Genomic DNA, 20,093 nt, shown 5'->3' on the forward strand with positions numbered 1-20,093 from the left:
TTAGCCAGCTATTATAAAAGACCAAGCTAAAGATGAAGGTGATAGGATTAGAGAGATAGGGAACAAATAGGAGAGATGTTGAAAAGATAAAATTGAAATGCCTTGTCAACTTATTGGATATAGGGAAGGAGAGAATGCATTAAAAATTATTCCAAGACTACAAACCGAGTTGTGTAGAAGGCCAATGGCACTGTAAACAAAAAAAAAAGTAAAATTTGAAGGAAGGATGGGTTTGAAGAGAACTATTGGAATATGCTAAAATAGAGCTACCTAAGGAGGCAGGTAGGTAGAAAGATTTAGTAACAATTTGGTGACAGGTATAGAAATTCAGGAAGGAGATTCAAGTTGGACATACAGATTTAGAAATCATTTAAAAAGAGATAATAATTGAATCCAAGAGAGAGTTGATGAGATCCCCAAGTCATGGGCAGAGAATTGAATTCTTGATACAGTGAGCAAGAGGGGAATTAGTGATACAACATAGAAAATCTCAAAGGAGTTATCTGGCAAATGGGAGAACAAAGAGAAAGCAATGTCACAGAAGGAAAGAAAGAAGAAAGCATTCAAGAGAACTAGGTAGTCAGCAGTATCGAAGTGGAATATAGAGTTCAAAAAGATAAGGAATTAGAAATGGTTATTCAATTTAGCAACTTAAGAGATCATTAGTAATTGGGGAGAGGGTGAACCAACATTTCAATAGGATACTGAGTTCAGAAGACACTTCTGAGGACTGTTAAACAACTGTGAAAGTGATGTGGTAAAAGCAAAGAGTAAAAATGACCCTTTCTAGGATTCTGGCTATGAAAGGGATCAGAGATACAGGATGATCTCCAAAGAGATAAGTGAAGGATTTTTAGAGATGAAAAAGACTTGATCTTGCTTATGGGTACAAGGGAAGAAGTGAGAGCATTAGCACTTATTGAGAATGAAACAAATAGAAGAAAGTATGGAAGAGATAAACAGCTCCCACATTATTCTGTATGTGAATTGTAATTTTAAATTTTCTTAGTTCATTTGATCCTTTTGGATAATATAAGGCTAGTATTGCTATATCATTTTCCTCCAAAAAACAGAAAATCCGTCATCTGGTTGCCAACTGTTTAGTCATATGCCTTTCTAAACTAAATGTGGCTGGTTCTTTGATTTCAAGGCACATGGTCCATCACCAATTTCTGAATCCAAGCTATTCCAGCTACAAAAGTGAACCGACTAGGATGTATATTGACGAGGCCTTTAAGAACACAGTAATCTTAATTGAAAAGCGGAAAAATTGAGGTCCAAGGAAGTTAAATGATTTGCTCAAACTAACATTCAGTCAGTTAATTGCCTGGAAAAAATACTAATATCAGTGAAATCACAAATCTTTGGAGGAAAATGATCAAACAATACCAATAGCACCAGCATCAGTACATAAAATAAAATCCAAAACTAAACCATGATGGTCAGGAAGTTAAAATACAAAAATACACACACACACACACATATACATACACACACACACACACACACACACACACACTTTACACTTTTCCATTTTTCTAAACATTATAAGATCATACTTCAATCTTTGAAAATTGATTGGCTTTGGGTGCTTAATAATTATAAGGGTGAACCTATGATTTTATTAATATGAGGAATTAGATAAGGAAATTCCTTTTAGCAATGCAGGTGGCTCCTTCTCTACAATCACAATTACCTAGAGCACTTAAGAGTTTCATTCACTTGCTCAACATTACAAAGCCTATATGTATCCAAGGTGGAACCTAAAATTAGGCCTTCCTAGTTCCATTTAGTCCAAACCTTAACCTAAACTGATGACTATGATTTTAGCGATCAGCTTCAGTTTATTTCAAATCACAATAGACAACTAAGCCATGGCTTCTCATGGAAAATTAACAATTAGGGAGCTGAACAAAGATAGAATTTCTTGCTAAAGAGATCTGACTTTCCAGGAACATTTTAGTTTTTTTGTAAAAAAAAAAAAAGATAGTAATAAAATGACATCACACACATGTGCATGAATACTACATGAAAAAAAAGAGTTTTTTAAGAAAAAAAGGATACATCACAGTTCGGGGGGAGAATATAAAAGAAATGCTATTCATGGAAATGTATTAATTCAATCAGTGCCTTTGCTGCAGGCTTATCATAAAAAGGTTCATAAAGTGCCCAAAAGCCACATAAGATTTTAGAATTATGCTGCTCAATGATTGATTCTCAGTGAAGAGTGAGAGAAAAGAAATTTCTCTCCACCCTCATTTTACTTGTCTAGGAAATAAACTTCTGCAAGATTGGTTCTAGTATTTTTATCTAATAGAGTCAAATATTTTTTGATACAAAATATAAAGGACTCTGTGATAAGCTTTTTTTTTTGTTGTTGCTGCTGTTGTTGTTTTCTGTTTTTAGGTGTTTTGCAAGGCAAATGGCATTAAGTGGCTTGCCCAAGGCCACACAGCTAGGTAATTAGTAAGTGTCTGTGACCTGATTTGAACCCAGGTACTCCTGGCTCCAAGGCAGGTGCCTTATCCACTACGCCACCTAGCCGCCCCTTGTGATAAGCTTTTAAGAAAAGGTACCAAGTGAAAATAAAGTAGAGTAAGCTTATTAACTTCTAGCAAAAATGTCAGAAAGAGGATCATTGATGGCCCCAATTTTCAAAAAAAACTAAGTAAAACAAACTTGAATTCAACAGCTGTAGTGAACTCCTGTCTAATTTTATCTCCAAATTTGTAGATTGTGAAAAGATGGCATATAGAATTATACTACCTATTCATTGGCTTGAACGGTAATTTATCTTTTTTAAAAAAAAAAAAAAGAATGTCACTAGCATTAACACATTTTAAGGGTTAAACCTACCATATTCTCCAACCTTACAGTTAGATATGTTTTACAGATGTGCTATACAATCATGTTCATTCTAAGAACTGTTTTTAATTTTTTCAACTGGGGATACAGTCTATATAAATTAGTCAACTCAGACTGCAGTTAGCCACAAAAATGTGCTTTGGTTTTTCAGACTTTTCCCACAATCAGGTAATTTCATTGTTATATTAAACAAAATCTGTTTCTTGAATATGCCCATGTGAAAAGATACATGAAGTAATCACAACTGTATAGGTAAAATTTAAATAGCCCTTTTTAATACCTCAACACCACACAGATTATTTTTTTCTGTAATATTGCATGTGAGTATCACAGTATCATTTCCTATGGCAACTTTCAACCAAACCTCCATGGAACACAAAAATATGGCACTAACATTCAAACTACAGATGAGAAAATTGAAATTTTACAAGTCACTGGGAATCTCAACCATTCTGGGTAGAACTAGAAGCTGAATCCAAGTTTCTTAACTATGATTCTTATAGTTTAATAGCTAATTAAAATAACAACATCAGTAACTCATTCAAGTATGACTTTGTAGTTGCAATGTGTGCATTATACACATTGTCTCATTTATTAGAGAAAAGAGATAAAGATCAGGAAAGGATCAGAAGATATATTACCTAGTCCAACTTCATTTTACAGGTAAGTAATTTGAGGTCCAAAGATGAAAGTAAACTTCACAATGTCACATAGGGATTAAATAACACAGAAAACAAGTTCTCTACATCAAACTATGATTTCCCAAACAACCTTGTTAAGTAGAGAAGATTTTAATAAATTTCCATCATATAGATATGGAAAACTGAGGTGCTGAGATGTTTATTAACTTACCCAACTTTCATCATGGGGTGGAATTAAGATTTAGATCTATAGACATTGTCAAAAATTCTTTCTACTATACCCAACTAGAACTACAAACAACAAAAATTTACTGAGTGGTACTCAAAAAAAAAAAAGAAGGATCCAAACTCACCTTAGCTTTAAATCAACTATGAGACAAATTCAGTTGAGAGGAAATCATAAAAAAAAAAAATCTGAGAAACAAGACTCCATGGAAGTGACAACGCCATCTTTTGCCAAACATCAATAATAGTAATGAAATATAATTATATGAAAAATAATTAACAATAGTAGTGAAACTATATTAAGTTTAATTAACTAAATTAGAACTGATAACGAAAGCTTTTTGTCAGTCATTTTCCCTAGATTTTGTTAACTTCTTTAGCCCCAATTTTAACCATTATTTTTTCCTATCAGTGTAATCCTTATTGCTATCACAATACTCTTTCACTCATCCATTCATTCAAAAAACATTTAAGCATTAATTTACAAATCAGTGGAAGAGAGACAAAACTTATGTGTCACTAGTCGTTGCCCTCATGGAGCTCAAAATCTGGCCCACGGATGGAAGGCAAAAAAAGTTATAATTGGTAGTTTGACAGACTACCACTCCAAAAATAATACAATCCAAAAATGTTCATTCACAATGGAATCTTCACATTAACCAATGTCATGTGAACTTCAATGAATATTTTAATGCTTGTGGAATGAAAAGAATTTCCATCTCTTTGGTTTTTCTCAATTACATACATTATTTATCAATAATATACATTATTTTAATTTTTCATAAGCAAGAGAAAAAAGATATATGTGAGTTAATCCAAATATTAGTAAGAACATAAGACACATATATTAGTCAACAATGACTTTTTTAAAAGGAAAGAGGAAGTAATCATTTAAATAGCACCTACTATGTGTCAAGCACCTTTCACAAAGATTATCTCAGGAATATGATAATCTAATGAACACATCTAACAATAAGAAGCTTACTTTTAAAAATATACCACAAAGAAATGTACTTGCTTCATCCTGGAATAGTGACTTTGCAAATTCACTAATTCACTATCTCTTTGGAAGTTTAAGGGAAGAATCAGCTTGAACAGTAGGAGTTGTTACCAACTAAGAAATCTGTACAGTCTGCTATTTCTGAGAAGAGGATGACAGCATATACATGCAGACTAGTTTCCAAGATAATCCTCTCCACAGTTGTTGTTTTTTTAATTGAGTACAATTATTTAAATATTCTATTAGTTAGGAATAAGATACATAAAAAAATTTATGAAAAAAGGGGGAATATATATGTGTGTTTTTGATTGTTCCAAGAAAATTCATATTCTAAAATTTGTGACTTTAAATTGAAAAAAAAAAGCTTCTATACATTCAGACTCAAGAATGTAGAATAGAAAAAAAATCCTTTTAAAGTAGGTCTACTTTAACATCTAGGGAAGATGTTAATGAGCTCATCTAAAATTGGAAGGGCAAAGTCAATATATGAATCATGATTTTAGATAGAGCTGATTGCTGTTGAGTTTATGACCTTCCAAAGACTTTGTCAATATAATTGTTAAAAACACCATAAACATAACACTAATCAGATAAAAGTTGTTTATCTGACAAAATCATGCTTTTTATAGAAATGAATAAATCATTTATTCAAACCTTTATGAATCATTCTTAATTTTCCTCATCAAAAAACATAGTATGCAGATTTGCTGCCAATTTATTTTTCTGTTATGGTTTGTGTTATGAACTTGGACTAACATTGCATAACATTTTTGATTCTGAAACCTATTTTTTTAATAATTTTGTTTTTCATCAATGGAAACATTGCAGTCTGTAACCCGCTATAAAATTACTTTTATTAAAATCAATATGCCTTTTTTTTTAGATTTCAACATAAGACCCATGTACTCTTTTAAAAAACAATGGATGAATAAGTACATTGATCTGCATATAAAACAAGAATTCAAATTTGAAGAAAAGACAGAAAAGTAGTCCAAGCAAGTTACTTAAGGAATACTTAAGATAGCTTATATTTTCATATCTGTTTCATTAAAAAATAAATGCCAGAATCAAATCTCTGAGAAGGATAAATTTATGCCATCAGAAAACTTCTAGCTATCTTCTTATTTTGAATGGCATAAACATAACACATGGCACTAGACATGCACTTTGGAAGAGGCAGATAAAATTGTCTTTAAAATGTTCCCTATGTCTAACCTAAAAAAAAAAAAACACAAAGCATTCAATTTCAGAATCCAAAACTCCTCTTTTCCTTCTTTGCATTAAGAAGTAACTATATATTTCAGATAAACGTCACACAAAAAGTTACATCACATAAACAAGTCCTAGTCTTTAACAGAGGCACATGGATTGAATATTTCATTTTATAAATATAGATATATTGACATATAAACACATGGTGAAATTGGTAAAATTGCATTTGGGGAGGAAGGGGGGAACCATTACGTAATGCCTCCAGGAACAATCTCAAGGTCCGAAAAATCCTAAAAACTTGAAAATGCTAATGGAGTTTCACAACAAAGTTCCTTTACAAGGACCACACACCCACATGACTTGCATCTTTTAAACTGTCCTATTTCTAGAATGCCTGCTTTTCTCTTTCTTCTTCTTCTTCTTCTTCTTCTTCTTCTTCTTCTTTTGTTAAATCACACTAGAAGTCTTTGGCTATAACTAAATTAGATGGTTTCTGTTCAGCTCTTCTGAATGACCCCCTTTCCACCACCCCCAAAGTAGCAAATTCAAGTTTGTTTCTTTTTATCCAGTCACTTCTTTGATTCTGAAACTGTATCTCTCTCCCTAAAATAAACCATTATTATAAAGAGATGGCTAAAAAAAATGTAAAAAGGAATGAGGGAGTAGGAATGGTAACATACAGTACCATGAGCTGCTTTGGCCTCCCAGTCAGTGGTGTACAGTTAACAGATCACTCCTAGCCTTCAGCAGACAGCAAAACCCAGCTTTGGGGAAGGAGGGCAGGAGGATGGGGGAGGGGGTTCATCTGGCAGTTTACACAAGAAGGCAACTCAGCTCCGATCTGGCGCATTCCTTCTTTCTATCTCCCAACCTCTTTGCGTGTGTCTTGTCATATTTTCTTCAGCTGTTAATTGTCCAGACTGCGAGACTTTAAACAGCCACAGTTTAGGAAAAGCGAAACCCTTCTAAGTGACTATCACAGCAAATCAACTTCACGCTGGTGGGTAAAATTTTCCAAGGGAAGTGTTCTTCTGATAGTTCCTGAGTCTCTAAGTCACCCCCCCCCCTCCTTCCCCACTCTCCGCCACACACACTCCCCTTGAGGGCTCAATGCACTTGTGGCAATAAAACATTCATGCGACTTGGAATTTTAACACAATGCCATTTCCCTAGTTTAACCTGAAAGGAATGCACTAGTCACAACAGACTACATCATCTCGCCATGAAGCTTTGCCAAGGAACCGCTCTCTTGGCTGTGCTGGGCCAGCTTTGACGGGAAAGGAATACACAGACCCACACACAGAGCACGGAGGGGCCACCTCTGCTTCCTCAACCTTATCCAACAACACCCTGCTCTTAACCATGACCCCTGACCCCCCACCCCCCAGCATTGTGAGAGACTTGTGATGCATGTGTCACTTTGGAACTTCTGAAGTCACAACACCGGGGAAGCAAGTCCAGTGTTCCACTAATTTGCTGTTCTGTCTCAACAGGCACTCGGCTTATAGCCAAGAGCCCTTTTTAAATTATTATTACCATTACTCAAAGTTGTATGCTTAAGTATAAAGATGCTTTCCACCCCCCCCTTTTTCTTTAAAAAAAACTTTACATTTGCATTCAGTAATTAGGTTATGATTACTGACAAAACAGTTTGCTTAGGGGACTACTTATCAAAGCTGACAGTACTTTTGAATTCTAGTAGCATTTAATTTATATTTTCTTTAGAAACATACACACATACAACACAAAAAATAAATATCTCTTTGATTTCTCCTGGGAATTTTGGTGGGAAAGTCAAGGGTGTTGAGGGGTAACATATCTATGCTTAGCATTTTCAGTAGCTAGTCAGCTCAGTTACAAGGTAAAGAGAGGTTGAGGCTGAATCCCAGGAACTTAAAAATTTTAGTACCAAAGAATATTAGAAAAGAGAGTAACAAAAAATACATAGCAAAAGAAAATAAAGACCACTGCCATTTCTATTCTGCTTTGGAGACTTTTTTTCCCTTAAAACTGTGTTCATATCTTAATTTCTCCCTTATATGACTGGCACCAAAAGAGAGCCATTTAACATGGTCTCCTGGAAAGAGCACCGAACTGCCATCAGAAGACACAGACACGAGATAGAATTCTGAACTAATAATAATAATGTCTGGCCTTTGTTGCCAAAGAAGACCACAACATCAGGGAGGTGATGCCATGACAAGCACATGAACTGGATTTCAGTAAGGGAGTGCTGTGCTAGGTCACCCGCCTCACTTCCTCCTTCACTGAACTAACTTACTACAAAGACATTAGCTGAGATCCTTAGCTTTTTTGGCCTCAGTTTCCTAACCTGTAAAATGAGGGAGTTGGACTAGGCTTGACATATAAAGTCCATTTCAGCTTTGAATCCTCTGCTTTTTATGATATAAATCAAGTTATGTGTAATTGTTTTTAATTAATAATCCTGAAAGAGGTTCAGGTACAAAAAGGGATTACCCAGCTCAGCTCCTCAGACTTGCCAAAAATCAAAGGAGCCCTACAAATTTTACTTTCTTTTATGTTCACACATATTATTAAGGAAACTGTCTTTGTCAATTTTATATCCAACTGTTTCAATTCCTCTTTTTTGTGAAGATATGTCTCATTCTTTCAGTTTTTTTAACCCAAAAGCATCAAGTTGCTCTTCCCTCCTCTCCAAAGGGATTCCACATATTTCAGGTAGTGTCAGGTAAACTATGGGCAACCCTTCCACAACTTCCACTCCAGTTCCCAAAACTGAAACTATCACCTGCATGATTAAATTAATCTCCAGTGGCTCAGTACACTTCTGCTATAATAATGTAACAGAGATAAATACATCTGCATAAATACCATATCAGATGTACTTCACCAGGGTGTCTCATGTTTATGTAATACTAACACAGTAGGGCATATTTATTTAGTGGTCCTGGTGAGAGTTGCTTAACAAGCTAATATGCACATAAAAATAAAACTGAATTGCCCTCTTTAAGCTTTAATTTTTGTCTTCTTAGTAATTGGAATTATCCTTAAACCTTACCATTTTGTTTTTCTTTAAGTAAACCTTATCATAACCTGAGAAGTTATCTTTCTTCTTGTAATTAAATGGAGAGGTCCACAATTAGGAAAAGAAGATACATACATACATGTCATACAAAAGTACATATGTATATACCACTGAAATTCAAAGTGGTGATGAAGATTAAAACTGATATATTAAAAAATATTCTCAAATAATTCACGAATGGAGAAATTCAGATATACTTTTTTAAATTTAAATAAACTAATATATTAAGCATTCATTCTGATTACAGTTATGCTATAGATAATGAGAAACTCTAAAACGTCCCATAGAAACACAAAAGGAAAAAAAAGATTTTTGCCATTATAAGTGATAAAAGTCACATTTCTGTTCATTTCAAAAATACTGGCTCAGGAGTAGGAACTTCAGGAGAAGGGAAATTGTTCTATAATAATTAAAAATTAAAAAATTAATATGCAAGTATTCCTGATATTTAGAAAGTATTTAGTTAGAAAAGGCAAAGAATTTAGTGAAAAAGATTATTAGGAAAGACCTGTCCTGCCTTTAATTAACACTGACTGGCTGTGTCATCTTAGAGATGTCAATGAGCTCTCTGAGCCTCAGTTTCCTCATCTAAAAAAGGATTATAACAACTAAGGAACCAACCTTAGATAATTTTTGTGATTATCTAATAAAAGTAACTATTACTTTATAAACATTAAAACATTCTCATAGTGTCTGCTATTATTATTTGAACGTTGTTCAATGTTAGTAATTATCAGTCTAAAAAAATAATAGATAGCATTTCTGTTTTCAACAAAATACAATAATGCTTCACAATTAATATTCTTCATTCTCACAAGTAATTATGGTATTCTGCTATTAGTCTTTTAAGCATGACCTAAAAAATTAAATCTTACTAGAAATAGGGGGGGGAGGAAGAAAATATTTAAAGCATATGAAAATACTAACAAGCCAACATCCCTATAAAAATGCTTTTAAAATCCTGAAGTAGAACAAAAATATTTATTCATTAATGCTTTGAGAAGTAATGAACCTGTGATTATCAAATCTTTGATGCCAATGGATGATTTTATTGATACTTTAACCAAAAGTAATTGTTTCAAATATTGTCAAAATTTCTTTCCCTAACAACTTCATCTATTCAAATCTCATTTGTGCTATCTAGTCTGTCTGGTATATAAAAAAACCTATAAAACTTATTACTTCATTGACGTTAAAGAAAATAAATATAATTCTTTGACAAACCCTGAGAATCCAAGAAACATTTGGTTATACACATGTACATATATGTTAACTTATTTTATTCTACAAGGTTCAATTTGGTGAGCCAGAATTAGCTAAGACAACACTAAGTTGGGGGAAGGGGTAGCAAAGGTGAAGGTAAATGCAGGATCAAATGTGGCCAAGACAGAAAAGAGGAAAGGAAGGAGTGTGGAAGAATGACAATGAAGGAAACAGAGAGAGACAGCATAAGAAGGCAATTAGCATGAGAGATCTGTGAAAGAAAACAGGAAGACACAGGGGAAGAGAAAATGGAAAGAAGAAAAAAGAATAGGATGATGGAGAGGGAGAGAGTCAGAGTCACATGGAAAAAAAGTGAGTGAGAGAAGAGAGGGAAAGAGAATTGGAGCCCAAGAACACCACAGTGGAACAGGCAGCTGGCCTGAGATGCTAATTCAGCGCTTTAACAAATCAATGCCACTTGAAAAGTACAATGCGAGCCCTCACTGGGTAGATGTCAGGGGACTGAGAAAATGCATTCTCAAGTATTTCACATTAAGAGGGAATAATGTGTTAATTTATAACTCTTCACCCTATACACTTGGATTATCCATCTGTGTCAGCGATTTGACTTCTTAAATTTATCAAAAACATGAGCAAAAGGAGGCATCTTCTGCTTAACCACTGGGAAATAGAGGTTTAGAAAAAGCCTGTCCTGTGTGGTGGCTCTTTTTTGCTCTTCTCTTTGGCACTGGGGGGGCATAAGTAGGGGTGACAGGGAGCTGTGTGTATGTATTGGAAGGGAGGGGAGAAGTCAGAAGAAAAAAGAACTTCATGGGCTTACTGAAAGAGCAACCAAAGGAAAGACTTTTGGATGGGGGGGGGGGGCCTAGGGAGAATGTGGTTGATTGCATCAGGTACTATCCATCAAAAATGACAAAGAAGAGAGGGAAAAACTTGAATCAGCAACCAGAGCTTAGAACATCACCATTTACTTTACTGAAACTTAGTGAAGACCATTAGTATAGCCAATGGCTGAGGAGTTATTAATAACTGGATTGTAAATTGTTATGAATGCAAACTGAGTTCTAAAAACACTGTTTATCAAAATAAGAAGAAAAGGGAGAACAAGTTTATTTTATTTGGTTGATTAACAAAGAAAGTCAGTAAAGAAAATTGATAGAATCTTCTCACATACCTGAGTAAATAAAATGAAGCAGTGGCCCCTCTTAAAGTTAAAACACTAATTCAATTCAAAATCAAGATCTTGAAATTGTTTCTTAATTCGACCTTGATTTTTTAATATGTAGACAGAATGCTTGATTAATTACCCCTTCATTCAAATATAATAAGAAACACTTAATTGTACTAAGTACAGCTATCTTGAAAGTATGACTGACATGGACCATTCTCACATAAGGGCGATATTTTTGCTTCTTAAACATGATGGACTCAAGTTTAAGAGATATGAACATTGTCAACCAAAGAGCTTCTCAAATAATTTAAAAGTAAGTATAATCAAAGTCTGACGTTACTCAAATTTCAGAACAAAAAGGGAATGTTTCAATAAAGCATTTGAATTTAGATCTCATTTTCAAAGATTATGTGGAAAGCATAGAAATAGCTGCTCCACTTTGAAAGGGAAAAAAAGGACAGCTTTCTAAGTGTCCTAAGGTTCATGCTTCTGAACATTTTTCAATTATTTGTGCCACACATTGATGCCTAAACTCTATGGGCATTTCTCTTGCCAGTCCTACAACTGAAACAGAAACAGACATTCTCTTATTTTCAAGACATTCATATGTAAATACATGCTGATGAATGGAAATGAGATGCTATACATGATGGGTAATGCTCTACATTTAGTACATGTGAAAGTTACCTCACTCACTGAACCTCTAGTCCCTTCCCTTCCATTATGGAGCAGAAGATAAAAATGAAAGATGACACTGGGCCTTCTATAAGTTTCTATAGGTTAAACACATTCTCAAAGAAATACTTATGACAGAAAATAGACTTCTTGTAAGTAGGATTTTTTGGTCCCTCTTTACACAGTTCTTTGTTCTAGAGAGTTTATTTTTTTAATGTATATTTAAATTTTATCAGTAATAATAATATAGTAAATAGTCAATCTTAAGTAGCAATTGATATATGGTTGCCCTGGACCAAAGGTTCACTATACCCAAAACAATATAATTATTTAATGAATGTTTGATTTCTTCAAAAGCACAAAACCATCTTAGGAGTTTCATTATTTCATAATGATAAAGTAGCTTGTTTTCCCCTTTCATAAAACCATAGGAGGCAGAATGATATACACTGGATATATGTGTGTGCAAAAAACTAAGGAATCACAGATATTTACGTTTTAAAAGAGTACACTATTTGTTTCTCCACAGTTGGAAGTCATCCTGTCCTTGTTTTTTGCATGAATTATTCCTGTCTGTCCCATCCAGGCTGCACCCCTAATATAAGCGATCTATTCTTATCATTATAGTACAGTTAATCCTCTTCTCCCTCCCACCACTCCCCCCCCCCAAACTAACCTAAAGGGTTAAAAGACTAGAGTACATTTGTGACTTGTCAGTGACATATAATACCCAGGTCCTTCATGCAATCAACTTTTACTTGACATGTATTTGCTCATCACAGGACCCGCATTACTACTGGGAAAATGAAGAAAAACCTAAATTAACACTTGACATTCAATATGGTCAAGTCCTTAATTGGCTGGGCTTCCTGAGAAAGCAATTTTCTATTCCCCAAACTGTTCGTGTGTCATGTGTGCAGTGCTGCTCTTGGCCATCACGGCTGTCCCTCGCTCACTCTAATGAGAGCAGATGAATTAGTGCGACGTGACCCGATTTGAGCAGGGCTTCTTCCTCCCCTCCCCCCAAGCCTTTTCCTATACCAGTGACAGCTGTGTGGCAGGGCGAAGAAAGACCAAGAAATGCTATTGCAAAGAAGCCTATGAAGGATAACAATTTTTTTTTAAAAAATGGATCATCAACATTTTGTTGATATCACTGAAAATCAGTCATTTAATTGGGGAGGAGGAGTAAGGGGGCTGCTGTTGGGAAGATCAGGGGAATTATCTGAATATGGGTGATTTGGGTTTGTATTAACTTTCAACACCTCTCCCACTCCTGTTTAGTTTCAGTATTAGATTGTAAAGGTCTAATTAAAATAGAATTTACACCCATTTAAAAAAATTAAAGAGCTCTGAGAATGGGTCACCTAGTGAAATGAATAGGATTATGTTTTCAGTTTTGTTTTGCTTTATATTTGGTTGAGTTTTGGGGGGGATGGGGGGATCAATACATCTATCTTTAGGTAACAAATTGCCTTTCTTTAACACTGTGTTGGGGACAAGGACTGAGGATGGAAAGTAGACTACAAATTTTCAATATAATCACCTTGTACAGGTTTGTACTTCTGGCTATCCTGATTGGAATTCCAAATGATCCTGTTTGGTTACAGTGGTTTTTAATTTCTGTCATAAATCTGCATGGATTTGACTCCTATTTGTTGAGGAAGGATAGCCATTATGCCTTAAATTATACATTTTGCTGGCAAGACAGAATCTGACCTGGTCAGAGATTCTATGGTAAAAGAAATATATTAACATCTGTATTTTTTTATTTCTAATATTAATGGGGCCCCCAAAAGTGCCTGAATTGTACTTCCAACCCAAAGTTAAAAAAAAAAACTTTGAGGGATTAAAATTACATATGTGAGGGATGACTAATTTGTCTGAAACAAGCAGCCAAGTAAAATGCCTAAGGACTTCATTACATTGGACTTTAACTCATCTTTCTTAAGTGAGACCCCCTCCCAAACAATGCAATATGGATATAAGAAAGTCCAGATAGAAAAACGTTGTATCAGAAAATCGGTGTAAGTATCATCTCTTAAAGGATACAGTCACTTATAGGAACCTGCTTTAATCTTCAGTCTGTCTAGAATAAGGTTCAAATGGCTTGATCAGATCCATCTATATAGCCCTGACCCTGACTTAGAATTATTATTTTAATAATTATAGCAGAAGGTTCTTGTGAGGAAAGCCCTTTATAGAATTTAAAGCATTAGAGAAATGTGAACTATGAATTAAAATTTGAAGTGATGCTAGTCAAGATTTTACAAAAATGACACCAATATGTTAGTCAACAAGTCAATAAGTTCTACTGCTGCTTATAGAAACACACACACATGCCTGTAAATGTTTATGCATCTGTATTTGTGTATATATAATTATGACATCAAATTATAAAAATCGTTTTTCAATTTTTGCATTTATAATAAAATATAATCATAGAAAATGATTTTTTTATTTATCTTTTCTAGTACAGCAGTTCATAACAATCAAACCTAAAGGTATCTTCATAAGAAATAAACATATAAATATATATTGAAGGATAAGTTTTCAAGCTAACATAATACACTGGATAACTTAAAAAATTAATTCTTATACTTGATGGAATATTAAGAAGAATCGAAACATAGGAAAACTGAGAGAAAAAAACTATTTTATAAAAATTTGTGCTTGAGATTTCAGAATTTTCCTCACAAGAATTCTAAAGGAAATAGTGCCTTATTTTCTTCATGTCGTTGATCTTCATATTTAGGAAACAATCTCAGAGAGGCAAGTGACTGACATAAAAACACATAGAGAGGAATACAGATCATTCATTGGCCAAAGTGTTTTTACTTTAAATAGCTATATAAGATTTTTTTCACATCATAATTTATGGTGGTGCTATCGTTTGTTTTTTTCCTCTCCATAACAATTAGTCAAGAAGCAGCAGGATGTACATATAGTATTGTGGATAGACAGCTGGACTTGAAGTCAGAAAGTCGGGATTCATTTCTTGATTCTGACACATATGAGTGGTGTGGTCACAGGTATATCACTCAACTTCTCCGTGCCCCAGACACCTCTTAAAACAAAAATCTGATGAATTTTTAATATGCATCAGTGGTTGGGGAGTCTCAATCCTGATGAAATAAAAAGAGAGTACCCTCTTTCCCCTCATTCCATACTTACCCTTCAAAAAGGCATCCTCTTGGGCATTTTATAAAGAAAAAAAAATTGCTATTTTGAAATTCTCTTTGGCATTTTTTAAAGGAAAAAATCTGGTATTTTTAGATAGTTAACTAAGTTTAATATATCCAGCTAACTGCTACAAGTAGTAGAATCATCACTGAGAAACAAAGGGCAGTGTGATCTGATGAATCGCTTCATGGTGACCTTTGAGATGCTGACTGGTCCGTCTCATTCCATCTGGGAGATGCATAGCTTAGACAAGGATAGTTTATTAACTGGAGTAGAGGGTGAAGACTACAGAGTCATCTAAACTTGGAAAAGGGTAGACCTTTCAATCTAGAAACTTTAGGATACTTTTTTCTCCAAAAGAAGAACATTAAACAAATGAGGATGGATTCACCACCTCTTCTTTTAAAAAAAAAAATAGATCATAGTCCTTCTTGTTTTCAAATAGTAGCTCACCTGTATGTGGTGTTTTTAGATTTAAACACATTAAGGTGAAATCACAATATGAGTGTTCTTGACTCTCAGCTATACTACTGAGGTGTGTACTTGGTAATATAGTGGATTATGGCACAGATGGGGGAAAAGGCCAGCTATGACTTGAGCACTTAGAAAGCAGTTGAAAAAAGAGTTTGACATTTTCACAGAGTGTTCAAATTAAATATGGCCAGTGCAGGGTTGGGGTGGGGGATGGGGCGTGAGGGGAGGCATCCATCTAACCACTGATTCATCACCAACAGATTTGACCTATAGGGAGCAGAGGGCAAGCAACAATAGGTCAGAGAAATGACTCTGACAAACTAAGCATTTTCTTCATACACTGCTTATATTAGGACCAGCCCCTTAGAAAGTTTTCGTTGTTGTGGTGTCATTTTTTTAATTAAAGAAAGACAACTGTGGCTATAGCAAAATGGCATGCTTAAATTTGACATTTTGTTAAGGATGAACACTCTTTAAAGCTCATAAAAAAAACTTGAAGTGGTTCTCTGGAATGTTAAGGATTAATACAGATGCTGGCTGCCACTGTCATGCCCATATAAAATATGTCAACCCAGAAAGAGCTGCATCAGTAGTAGCCTTAAGGTATTTAAAATGGAAAATATTTTTTTTATTTTCTGTTGAACCAAGAGAGATAGGTACATAAAATTTTCTACACAGTTTGCCCACCTCGAATAAAATATTTATTCTATTTTTAAAAGTACAAATGTATGCCACCCACTCAGCTTATGTTAGTTTACATTTTACCATTTTCAGAAATTATAAACCCACTGAAGAGGGAAACAATTGCTTAAAAACAACCTGGCACAGAAGATGAGTTTTTTCCCAAGCACTAGAGATTTTTCTGGCAAAGACAAGACACAAATGGTGTTTTATGAAAATTAATAGCATCTAAAAGGATATACTGCCTTTTTCCTCCTCCTCTTCATATCCTCCCCAATTCCCTTCTCCCAAAGCTCCCCTCCTTGGTGTTAAAGATATTCTAAGTCCCAGTGGAGAGGTTTCTAAAAGTGGTAAGTCACAGCTGTGTTGACATAGACCTTCTTGAGCATGGCATGCCCACGTCATTCTGACATACTTACAGATGCCTCGTTACAAGCCGCACCAGTCACTTGACTTGAGATACCTGACTTAACTGTAAAGCAAACTGTTAATCTCTGGTCTTTCCTTGAGTTCAACTCTTCTCTGCAGTTTTGGAACTGAACCAACACCTTCAGATGTTTCTTTCTTTCATTGAGAGCTCTACTCTGATTGGTATTTGACACTGTCCGATGAGTGTTCAATGAGACCCTAAGATATCACCTAGGAGCACCTCAGCCCATTTGCAGATCATTTTAAATGAGATGTTCTTGATTCCTGTTCCCACAGAAATCAATAATAGGATGACCTTCAGTTTAAAATACAAACTAATTAATTACCTGTTCTGTTGAAAATGTTGATATCTGATTTGCCTGGAGAATTTCAATTATGAATAGATTATTTCTTTAAAGAGACCCTTAAAAAAATAGGGACAGATGCTGAAAACATCATATTATACAACATAAATGGTATTTTTTAAAGCAGATATAAAATATTTTCCTTTCAAGTATTAATATTGAGAAGTTTCTCCCTTGTGGCCCATTTCCTCCTGGTGACATCATAATCAATTGCTTCGTAAATTAAAGCAATCCACAAAAATACACAGCCAAGAATCTATGGGTTTAAGGTGAATTGAAAAGTTTTTTACTTGAGTTCAGAGCTATTTTTCTACTTACAGCAGTTAATGACCAAAATCTCCATTACAATGAAATATATTGTATTACTCAGTTTGTAAATGACTTTCAATTGTTTAATTTTACAACTTCTAAAATATTTGAATCTCTACATATGTATAAATACATATATACCCTATATATAATACATACATATTAAATAAAGACCACTTGAGCCCCATTTTGTTTTGTTCATTCTTAATTAACCATTATGTACAAGTCAAATAAGAAAAAGTTAAATGGAATCAATGCCTGTTCAGATTACACCTACTATATTCAATACAATGTGCAGGAAAATATGGAAAATACAAAGATAATTTTTATCCTTAGTCTCTAAAAGTTTGAAAAAAGTAAAGGGAATTTGATTATACATACAAATAGCTATACTATATAGCTAATTAAAGTCAGAGTCATAAGAAGTGTACAAAGTAATGTGAGAGGAAGAAAAGACAGAAGAGTAAAATCAGGAAAGGTTACATGTAGAAGGTGGGGTTCCAGGTACCCCTTTGAAAATGAATAGGAGGTAAAAAGGTGAAGAGGGAAAGGGAACTGTCATTGCATGCAAACTGGTCTTAAGCAAAGTCAACAGACATGAGAAAAGGTGAGACCAGTTTAGGGAACAGTGAATAGTTGAGTTTTATGCCAGTATAATGTGAAAGAAGATTGGGTTTTTGTTTGTTTGTTTACAGATCTGTGTTTGGGAAAGGTTACCCTGGTAGCTATGTTTAAGACTAAATGAAAGGAGGACAGAATAGATGAGAGGAGATCAGTATGAAGACAAATTCTATTATCTAGGTGATAAGTAATGAGAAATGAAACTAAGGTGGCTGTAATAGAAATGGAGGGATGAGACTAGATTTAGTGCCTAAGAGAACTGACTGATGAGAGAACACATTGAACATGGAAAGAGAGACTATGCAAAGCCATCAGTTAAAGTTCCAAGTATACAAGCAACATAGCTTCTTTTAAAAATAAAGTGAATACAAGGTTAAAAGAAAAGATAATTCAGTTCATTCCTAGAGAGGAAAATATTCACTTCTGAAGGTCCAGAATTAAAAAGTATATGTAATGCAGCAATCAGTACTATTCATTCAAATATCTAAATGAATGCTAAACTACATTTAAAAAGAGAACTAGAAAGGTTATCAATGGAGTAGTGCTCTTGCACAGCAATGGAAAAGAGTGTGTGACAACTTTGCTACAAAAGAGAGTTGCATATAAAAATCAAGCATAGAACCAAGAGGATTCACTTTTTGAAAGTGAAAAGAAACTAAGAAGTCCCATGGATCTTTATTCAATGTTCCCCCCCGCCTTAAATTAGATTTCACATCCAGCATATGCTGCCAAAGAGAAAATATACTTATTTACCAGCAGTATGATCTTAGGCAAGTCACTCTCTGGGTCTCAGTTTTTAACCTAGTGTTAGGATTGTTATTGGAGTGCATTGTAAACCTCAAAAACACCCTAGAAGTATGAGCTTTAATTACTGCATCATGATTCCACCCAAAACTCTAACCTCTGTGGTCTCAGGAAGAGAGTCATTGTTTTTCAAAAATCTTTTATATACATGAATAAAGGCAGCTCTAGAGACAATTGAAGATATTTTGTCTTTAATATATGTCTAGCATGCTCAAATGTCATAATAAAAAAAATTATCATTTATGACATCCTGAATCTATACACAGGACATAATCTAACATTTATGTAAATTACAAATAGACATCTTTAGATCACAGGTTACACATGGAGCTTACCATGTGCACAACATATGATGACTACAAACAAGCCAACACAAATGTCTTAAACAAGAGAATGTATTTTATAAAGATGGTATCCTATCATAAAGTTAATCTATCATGCATTTTGTAGGTTCTCTTTGTCATAACTAAAAGGCACTGGAAAAAATTACTAGGCATATTTGGAAGAACTAGTAACACTGCATGTTTTATTATACATACAAATATAAGCACATGTGTATGCCCACACACACACACACACACACAAACACAAACACACACCATCACATCTCTATCATTCTGCTGTAGTATTCATAACAAAAATAAAAATTTCCAAGTAAAGGTGTGGGTTGAGGTGACTATTTTCTTCACACACCTGTACTCAAAGACTAGGGGTGAGGAGTTGGGAGAAAAGCACATCTAAAGCAAATGGAACACATAAAATGCAAGAAAATATAGACAATATATTTACTTCCATCTGAATTAATTTCTGCAACTATGCTTCATTTCCCAGAACATAAGCTTGAAGGCTAATATATATTTCTGTGGATTTGTTTCTTTTTTTAAATATAGTTGTTTCTAAAGATTTCTTCTATTTATACTTCAGGTCATATCTGAACTTTTGTTCATTTTTCTTCATGGGCCAGATTTTTATTGCTAAATTTCTCTGATTTTGAATACAAGGAGAAAACTTTTAAATCTCATATTTACAAGTAAATTATTGATTATGCTACATTTAATAAATAAAATGGAAATCAAGGAAGAAGTAATAAGTATATCTATATAGCACATTTCTCAAAGACTACTGGAGTATATAGAGATAGAATTGATAGAGAGATAATCTAATATAC

The 20,093-nt window shown here is 34.2% G+C and overlaps 1 protein-coding gene across 6 annotated transcripts in view; it reads right to left on the reverse strand.

Annotated features, from left to right (window-relative positions):
• Positions 1–20,093, reverse strand: part of BNC2 (basonuclin zinc finger protein 2) — a 514,203-nt gene that overhangs the window by 318,131 nt on the left and 175,979 nt on the right. The window contains exon 1 of one of the 6 annotated variants that reach the window (XM_074197558.1): positions 6,629–10,555. The exons of the other annotated variants lie outside the window; for them this stretch is intronic. Coding sequence (XP_074053659.1) covers positions 6,629–6,631 — 3 coding nt within the window. The 5' untranslated portion in view covers positions 6,632–10,555. Of the gene's footprint in view, positions 1–6,628; positions 10,556–20,093 lie in introns of those variants that run through there. 6 annotated transcript variants of the gene reach the window in all.

This window comes from Macrotis lagotis, chromosome 8 (assembly GCF_037893015.1).
Source record: "Macrotis lagotis isolate mMagLag1 chromosome 8, bilby.v1.9.chrom.fasta, whole genome shotgun sequence".
Classification (NCBI taxonomy): Eukaryota; Metazoa; Chordata; class Mammalia; order Peramelemorphia; family Peramelidae; genus Macrotis; species Macrotis lagotis.